A 9,132-nucleotide genomic window follows, 5' to 3' on the forward strand; every position below is an offset into this window, starting at 1 on the left:
TAATAATCATTTCTCGCTCTTTGCTCTTGACCATCACCCGTATCAACACTTATCATTGACTTTCCAGCTAGATCATGCAGTCTCACGCTGATACGGGCGCTCATTCCAGATCAACCGTAATTTACACCATGTTTTGGCCACCCCTGTAAATTACCGCTAATTTATAGGTAAATTAACACGCTGTAAATTTACACTCCCAAATTCTCCTTGCCCTACTGCTAGCAGACTGCGTTATCTCAGGTCTGAATTTGCAGCGACAGAGCGCTTCCGACACGATACGAGGACCGTGGACTCGGCGCCGAATGCCGCATCGAGAATCGAATTATGTATCTCACTGGGTCTATCTGGCAGAGCGGCTCAGCATGATAAAAATGTACTTGAAATTATATGCCACTACTATCATTGCACCAGTAATGCAACTTTTTCAGTATCTGGGCTTCCTATAGCGCACATTTTACCGGAACATCTCGGAGTTTTCTCCAGTTGATGCAGAATGTTTGAAAGTACATACGTGAATTTCATAGGCTCAGTATGTCCGGAATTGAGCAATACCGAGAGCAAAACAAAATCGCAACAGCAGTGCAACTTTTCTCCGAGGCATGTCACGTCGACCGTCACAATGCCGCACATGCCGTTTTCTTTGTCCGCCCAGCGTTCAGTGGCTGGACTGCGAAGTTATGCGAAGTACGCCACCACTACCATCAGCTGAGTCAAGATTCACGACGCCGATTGTGGCTAAATGTCACAGGATTGAGTCGCTACCTTTTGACACAGGATTCAGGAGGGGTTCACTATGCAGATTATTCCGGAGAAATAAGAATAGAGGCGTGTATGTTCTTTACATAGCCGTGGTGAGCTATTATGTCAATCGGACATGGCGATCACCCACCCGAGGCCACTCTTGGTCGAGATGTAGTCCTCAAAACACACTCGCGAGGCACTCGAGTTGCTCTCGTATATTTCATTCATACGAAAATTACACAATAGTGATAATAATTGTATTTTGTATCATACATGATTTATTGGGATTTATAGAGGGGGAGGAGCAGCTGTAAGTTCAGTAATTGCACTACTGTTGCGATTGCATTACTGGTGCAATGATAGTATGTTCCAGACTCGAGACAATTTTCTATTATTCGTCCTGCACCCGCCCATCATGACAGGTCATCAGTCCAAGACAAGATAACCCAATTCTGAGTCCTCGGTTTACACGGGTCGAAACATATTAGGATTGGTTGCGATTCGCGACTGGGCCTTGCTTATCTATCTCGGAACGTATGGTTGTGTCGTCTCAGAATATCCGAGGTTCGTGTCTCAAGAATAAAAGGGCTCGCTGACACAGCCGACGTCTACTCTCAACTAACTGTTCCAACCATGTCTGACCCAAAGGTGTTGAAGGGACAGGCCGAATGGTTACCCTCCAGCGCGATAAGCTTTGACCAAAAGAAGCAAGTCGAGGCTTCGCGATTGTCCTGGCGCAAGTGGGCCGTCGTAGCATTGGCTCTCTGCACAATTTTCAGTCTATCTCGCGCTAGCAATGTCCTTCAAGTCCGCATTCATGGCTCGGGAGCCGTCGATGCCGCTCAAATGTGTCCTCAACCTGCTCCGTTGAGCCCAGAGAAACATCAAGTGCTATGGAAGAGCTTAAGTTCAACCTTTAGCACTGATGCTTTCAGGCTGAGAGCCGTTGATCTACTGGCTGGTGCTGTGCGCATCCCGTAAGTTTGTGGGATTTGTTGGTATAACTAGATATGCCGCTGACTGCTTCACAGAACACAGTCTTATGATCAAATGGGTCCGATAGGCGAAGATCCACGTTGGGAAGCCTTTACTCCATTCCACAAGTACCTTGACCGGGCATTCCCTCGAATGTTTGTATCAAACTTTCAAGTCATCTCAAGCATTAGTATTGATTTTTCCCAGCCATTCCACTCTAGACCTCGCAAAGGTGAACACCTATGGCCTAGTGTATCATTGGAAAGGCTCAGATGAGAGCCTGAAACCCTTGCTTTTGACTGCGCATCAGGGTATGGGTTGTGCACTCATCCTCCAGACCCATACATGCTTACGTTCGTTACAGATGTCGTCCCAGTCAATCCTGATACATATGATGACTGGGTGCATCCGCCATTCTCAGGTTATTTCGACGGTGTGTACCAAGCCAACATACCGTTGCTCTGATGCTGAGCCTGCACCCACAGGGGAGCTTGTGTGGGGGCGTGGCAGCAGAGACGACAAGAGCGGCTTGATCAGTATAATGTACGCAATGTCGAAGGCTAGCGCGCCCTGACTAAGATTTGCACAGGTCTGCAATTGAACTAATGCTTGAACGAAATTTTCAGCCACTCCGTGGTATCGTGCTTGCTTTCGGGTTCGATGAGGAAGTGAGTGGCACCCGGGTGCGTAAGACCACTTCAGTAATAATGCATGTCCTTAAATTTATCGTGGAAATGAATAGGGTGCGTCTTCTCTAGGAGCTTACCTCTTGAGCACGTTCGGCGAAAACGCATTTGCGATGTTGATTGATGAAGGCGGTGCGGTATGCGCTTTTCAATACTTGTGTACGAATTAACAAGTTTACCTCCAGGGAAGATCTCAGAGCAGTACGGTGGTGTTTTCGCAGTTCCCTCCGTCGCCGAAAAAGGATATATAGATGTGCGCCTGGAACTAACAGCTCCAGGTGGACACTCTAGTGTTCCCCCTGCTCACACGGTAGGTTTGGTGTTCCATCTTCAGAGCACTTCTAAAAAGCTCCTATACCAGACGATTGGCATGCTCGCACAACTGCTCGTTCATTATGAGAACAATCCAGTTGTTACTCAGCTCAAGCGTGAAACTCCGATGTATTGGCACGCAGAATGCCTTGCAGCCCATGCTCCCGAGATTCCCACAATAGTGAAAAAAATGATGCGCAAGGCTGCTATTTCCGATAAAGCGTTGTATACTGCTCAGGAGGAATTATTCAAGGATCCCACCTTCAAGGCGCTCGTCGAAACCACCCAAGCCATTGACATAATTTCTGGTGGTGTGAAGTCAAATGCATTGCCCGAAAATGCAATGGCTGTCATCAACCATCGTATTGCTACGGATAGGTATGTCTCACCCAAGACTGTAGGGTTTACGCGTCCTAACAGCGCTTGATAGCTCTGTCAGCGAAGTCAAAGAGCGTGCGACCGGTCTCTTTAAGTCTATTGCCGCTAACTTCAATCTGTCCTACACGGCGTTCGGTCTGAGCGTCACGGGTGATGAACCAGGATATGGCACTTTGTCACTCAGTGACGCTTGGGGGACAGCTCTCGATCCTGCACCCATTACTCCAGTAAGCGAGGATGCTGCACCATTCCAGCTGCTGTCTGGAACCATCAAAGCTACCTATAACTCTCATCGCTCGCTGTCAGAAGATGGTATCACAGTCATACCTAGTCTGGTTTCTGGTAATACTGGTACGTCTTAATCGTATCACAAGTTGTCACCTCAGAGCAAATGACGCGTGAAATAGACACACGATATTACTGGAAACTAACACCTCATATTTTCCGCTACTCCCATTATGCTGCAGGAAACGGTACTGGTTTGAGTGGTGTCCACACTATCAATGAAGGCAAGTGGATTTCCTGCCATAAAAACTATCGTCGCTTAACCGTGCGTATTACCATTATAGCTTGTATCGTTGATAATTTAGTGGAGATGATCAGGTTTTTCACCACCTTAATTTTGAATGCAGACGAGTCGCCAACGCTGTAACATCAAATATCTCGTAACCCTAGGCCATCTCAAGCACTCGTGTATTCTCTGCTCGTATCAGTGTTGTCGAACCATGTGACGTAGCTGCTGCAATGTAATGCTACTTACCTCGTGAAATGAGAATTAGATGTCAGCTGTCGTAAATATCAGGTTACAGACTTCAGGTCTTTGTAAATCTTTGAAGTCTTCGGGCATTTGGAAAGTAGCTGAATGCTACGATCTGACCTCATTAATGCGCCAAGACGGCCGTAAGGCCACCCCGAGTGCTGAGCGAACTTTATTAGGCCAGCGACGCTGTGAACTTATCGAGTCTGTTCAACCCATATGCATAATACTTGTCATTGCCATATATTTCGCTTTCTCAAACCAGGTGCCGTGAACAAGTTACTTACATTTTTAAAGAGCGATTATGAGATGGGATGTCATTGGCTCTCTCATTGACAAGTGTAGACTACAGTAGCCGATTGATAAAGGGCTATAGAGTCGCTTAGAACGGAACAGGACGGCAGCAACTTGGCGACAACGGCAACAGTTGGCGGCGGTGCTGGAGCAGCTGGAGAGCGCCAAGGAGTTGGTATACTGAGGCACGTGACACAACACATTTGTGACTCTTGTCACGCCAAATTGGCCTGTTTCCACTGTAGCTATTGCCCTCCCTCGTGCTCGCTGTGGACGACGGCCTTGGCTTCAGTTTTCCTGCCCTGTGACCCTGGCGACTAGCTAACTGGGCACTTCAACATCCATGAGTAACTTTGCAGACCACGCTCCTCAGTCTAAGCAGATATCTGGCGACTCCCATTCTCCTACTGATCCCTCAACCCCGGCTTACATGGCCTCGGACCTCGACCTCACTAAATCCCGCGAGCCGATCTCCACTTCACCTCGGAATGGCATCTTCCCTATCTCTCAGTCATCCAGCAGTCATCTATCAGAGCGCGTGAACTTGCCGCACAGGTCTTCCACACTTAGTTCTCCTCACAGCATAGATCAGAGGAGACCCAAGAGTGATGACCCTCCCCATGCCCGCAGCGAAGACTTGAACCACTCTATGGTTCGAGTACATAATGATCTTACCCCATCCGATCCTCAGCCCTCTCGTTCCCAGACTTTCCTGACTGCTAGCCGACCGACCACACCCGCCAGCACGAGCAATAATCCTTCGTGGTCAGACCACTCGGATAACTCCAAGGGGCGACCGGGCAGCGTGCACTCTGAGTCCTCTCTACTCACTGATGCGTCCGCGCCGAGTGGTAGTGCCCCCACGGGGACATCAACTACCCACACAAATGCCAGCATCACTTCTACGTAAGTATATGTCCCCAACCACATTCTACGGGGTCATGTTAATCAAATTGACATAATAACTCCCTGTTTCTACGTTACGTGTTATGGCTCCGTTAGACCATGCTCGGCCTGCGGGAAGGCCATGCAAGGTGCGTTCGTACGGGCTCTCGGCACCGTATACCACCTACAATGCTTCAAATGCATGGTTCGTCTTTTCTCTTGTTCTAGAATGTCTCTTTTCTCACAAAAACAATCCAGGATTGTGGTACCGTAGTTGCGTCCAAGTTCTTCCCAATCGATGGCCCTGACGGGAAACAGCATCCACTATGTGAACGTGACTATTTTCGACGGCTGAGCTTGATTTGTGCAAAGTGTGGAATGGCCCTGCGAGGTAGTTACATTACGGCGTGCAGTAAGTCTTGTTAGTGTATATTGACCGGAAGTGCATGGTAACAATCATCTGGACAGATAAAAAGTACCATGTCGATCATTTCACATGTTCTGTTTGTCCAACCCTTTTTGGGCCGCAGGACTCATACTACGAACATGAAGGGGATGTATATTGTCACTACCATTACTCCACCCGATTTGCCACGAAGTGCGCAGGATGCAACAGCGCCATTTTGAAGCAATTCGTGGAAATCAATCGGAATATGCGAGATGAATGCTGGCATCCGGAGTGTTACATGATTAACAAGGTAAGCATTTAATGAGCGTTGGCGATACCTAGTGTTAATATTAGTCAAGTTCTGGAATGTCAAAGTTGTGTCACGCAGACCCTTGCCATTGTCCAGCTCCGAGGACGTCGAGCCTAAAGTTGAGGACCCTCCATGGGTTGAGGAAGAGCAGAAAGAAACGGCTATCTCTCTCAAGGACAAGCAAATCCGCATGGAACAGCAGGTGTACCGAATTTGGACGTAAGTGGTGAACTTTCGTGTGTGGACGTATGTCCTTAACATACGTCGTTAGCGTGTTGTCAGCTTTTGAAGAATCAAGCGCTGCGTGCATTTCGGACATGTTACGACAAGTTAGCAATGGACAGTATCTGGAGGCCATTCGGATGGCGGAGAAGTTCATCCTTCATGTTGAAGTTCTTTTTGCTACCATTGATGATCTGGAGTGGCATTTTGTGCGGCTACAAATGAGAGGTGCGCTTGTTGTTCTGATTACCGTAGGCTATTCACGCCAACTTGTAATTTCTTTGATTTTACCTAGGCATGTCACATGTCCGCGAGGCAAGGATGCTCTGCCGTAAGACTGTGGACCTTTTCACCCTTCTATCCCACACGCAAGAAACAGGAGCGCGGCGCATGGGTATGACGCAGGAACTCCTCGCGCTTGTTACCGGCTTGGCGCATTACCTTAAGATCCTGATACGGATTGCTCTTACTGGCGCTCTCAGACTAGAAAGGGAATATAACGTTCACGAGGCGATTTCTTCTTTTCTCGACAAGTTGCATATGCTTGCCATTCAGGGTGGAGCTCCAAGTGCAAAGCGGATGATGAAACGCGCCAATGGGGAAGTTATGGCACCTCTCGAAAACGGGAATGAAGGGACGCAAGGTGTTACTTACGGCTTCAAGAGCTTAGCTCCAGAGAACGCGGGCGAGTCACCATTCGTAAGCAACCCCCGGGATCCAGCGCTGGCAAAGGTGAATGTCGTTAATCCGCCTTCCGATCTTTGTGTGAAATGCAATCAAACGGTGGAAGAAGATTGTGTGCGGTTAGGCACATATCAACGCTGGCATTCACATTGCGTTCAGTGTGCTACCTGCGCGAAGGTGGCTGCGATCCCGATTCCGAAGGATTCTTCCGCTCCGAAGAGTCCCGATGACAAGGACAAGGAAAAAGATCCTCCCAAATTGTCTACTGCCCGACGACCTCCCGCCAACGTCGGTCTATTTGTCTACGATCTGGAATCGATGAAGGACACAGCTTCCTTCGGTAATGTCCCGACGGTCATCTTCTGTACAGAGCACGGACATGCCGGATGCCGGGGAGGGTTTCAAGCTGTGTCTCGCCTGGAACAATACGCCTTCCTCCTTAATGTGGCTTTGCGACGATTATACGTCTTATTGAAAAAGCGTGGTGTTGTGCAATCATCTGGTAAGTCGTATTCGATCGAGTGATATGTTTGAACTGACTTCGTAAAACAGCGTCTCAAGGCTACAAGGAGTTGGAGGACGACCCTTATCGAAGCTCAAGTGAAATAAATAGGTTGAAATCTGTGCATTTGAATCGGAAACTGTCCGCAACCGCACGGGTGCCACAACGATCCACTGTTGTTGAAAGTCCATCTGGAAAGGTTGCTCAACCTGCTGACGCTACACAATCGCAACGGCCACAAGAACTCACGCATTCACATTCGTTCCGAGCAAGCCCTGGTTCGGCCTCACCAGCAAAACTACAGAAACCCTCGCATCCGCAATCCCGCGGCCCTCCAGGGATCATTGATACGAATCCTTCAGGCCAGGTCATTCGACCACCTTATACACGCGGCAACACAGGCATCATGATCGTCGATGATTCCGCACCAACGTCACCCAGCGGAGGAGCTCTGGATGAACCTGTCGGAGGAATTGAAGATGGCATTACTCTTGCCGATATTCCTCAGATTGTAGAAGCTGCACAAGCACGAGAGCAACATCGCTCACTGCCGCGACAAAGTTCGGTGCCATTTATTGCGGAGCTGAGCACTTTGGAACTGGCGATTGTCAAGTATTGTGCCGTTCTCGTGCTTCATCGATCATCATTGAAAGACCAGTTTGATCTCGATGAAATTTTGGAGATGGTGGAAGTCAAGAAAAACTCCTTCTGGGGCAAGCTATTTAAGCCGGGAAACGACAAAAAGAATGTCAAGAAGAAAGGCAAGTGAATGGCGATGCCAACCCGTCGCGTTAACTAACCCATTATCCCAGGCATATTTGGTATACCACTTGAACTGCTTGTCGAGAGGGAAGGCGCAGACTCACTGCTCGGAGCGTCGCGCAGACCGGTCAAGATTCCTAGCTTTGTCGATGACGTTATATCTGCCATGCGTCAGATGGGTAAGCATCAATACAGTATTGGTCTGAAATCTACTCATTGTTGTCGTTGTTAGATATGTCGATCGAGGGCATTTTCCGGCGCAATGGTAACATTCGGCGACTCAAAGAACTGGTCGAAGCTATTGATCGAGATCCTTCTGCTGTCGATCTTACGCAGGATAATCCTGTGCAGCTGGCGGCTCTCCTGAAGAAGTTCTTCCGTGAACTACCAGATCCTCTCATGACTTTCAAATTGCATCGCTTATTTATAGCGTCTAGAAGTAGGTCTTTGTAGTTCATAAACACTATTTATGTTGATTGCCATGCATCAGATCTCCCATCGGACGCAGAGCGGGCGCGGATGCTACACATGGTGTGCCTTCTCTTACCCAAAGCACATAGAGATACAATGGAAGTTCTTTTCGTGTTCTTGAAATGGGTCGCTTCCTTTGCGCATCTGGACACGGAGACAGGGAGCAAGATGGACCTGCCAAATCTGGCGACGGTCATATGTCCCAACATTCTGTATTCTCGTGGGCGAGATCCTGTCCGGGACGAGAGTTTCGGAGCCATTCGGGTGGTCACAGCCCTGCTAGAAAATCAGGACGAATTCTACTGTGTACCAGCAGAATTCCTGCCGATCTTGCAGGATCAAGAGTACTTTGCAAACAGTCTGGATCTGCCGAGCAAAGAATTCTTGAAGAAGTGTGACACATACATGCGATTGAAGGCGAGTGGGCGGACACCTGTATTGACATCACCAGTGTCAGGATCTGCGCCATTCAATCCTAGCACGCCACGACCAGAGGACATGCGCTCATTTCCACCAAAGTCTGTGGCTGATCTTTCACCCCTCTTCATGACGCTGACCACACTTCACATAGACTGCAAGTACAATCACTTCCGCAACAACTCGATCGCGCGCAGATGGCCGGAGCGTCGTCATCAGAGGCGATTGTTCGGAATGGGCAGGCGCAGCTGCGATCAGGGGGTGCGGCGCCGCCGCTGCAGCACTCGCCATTCTCGTACCCGCCGCCACAAGGCGTGACACCAATCCATGCGCCACAGCCCCGCGCGC

At 48.9% G+C, this 9,132-nt stretch overlaps 2 protein-coding genes across 2 annotated transcripts; both read left to right on the forward strand.

Moving 5' to 3' along the window:
* Nucleotides 1-1,374: 1,374 nt before the first annotated feature.
* On the forward strand, nucleotides 1,375-3,454 carry FIBRA_04528 (uncharacterized protein; the record flags this gene model as incomplete). Its single annotated transcript, XM_012326322.1, has 10 exons — nucleotides 1,375-1,718; nucleotides 1,773-1,871; nucleotides 1,924-2,027; nucleotides 2,081-2,149; nucleotides 2,202-2,259; nucleotides 2,306-2,384; nucleotides 2,459-2,534; nucleotides 2,588-2,712; nucleotides 2,764-3,092; nucleotides 3,145-3,454. 10 exons carry the CDS (start codon nucleotides 1,375-1,377, stop codon nucleotides 3,452-3,454), a joined length of 1,593 nt encoding a protein of 530 aa, XP_012181712.1.
* A 1,032-nt stretch (nucleotides 3,455-4,486) lies between these two features.
* On the forward strand, nucleotides 4,487-9,102 carry FIBRA_04529 (uncharacterized protein; the record flags this gene model as incomplete). Its single annotated transcript, XM_012326323.1, has 11 exons — nucleotides 4,487-5,049; nucleotides 5,146-5,233; nucleotides 5,287-5,440; nucleotides 5,497-5,726; nucleotides 5,776-5,945; nucleotides 5,998-6,176; nucleotides 6,244-7,134; nucleotides 7,185-7,899; nucleotides 8,020-8,075; nucleotides 8,129-8,335; nucleotides 8,387-9,102. The coding sequence occupies 11 exons, from the start codon at nucleotides 4,487-4,489 to the stop codon at nucleotides 9,100-9,102; spliced, it is 3,969 nt and encodes a 1,322-aa protein (XP_012181713.1).
* Nucleotides 9,103-9,132: the final 30 nt, after the last annotated feature.

The sequence above is a fragment of the Fibroporia radiculosa genome (assembly GCF_000313525.1).
Source record: "Fibroporia radiculosa TFFH 294 genomic supercontigs, scaffold3170, whole genome shotgun sequence".
NCBI lineage: Eukaryota > Fungi > Basidiomycota > Agaricomycetes > Polyporales > Fibroporiaceae > Fibroporia > Fibroporia radiculosa.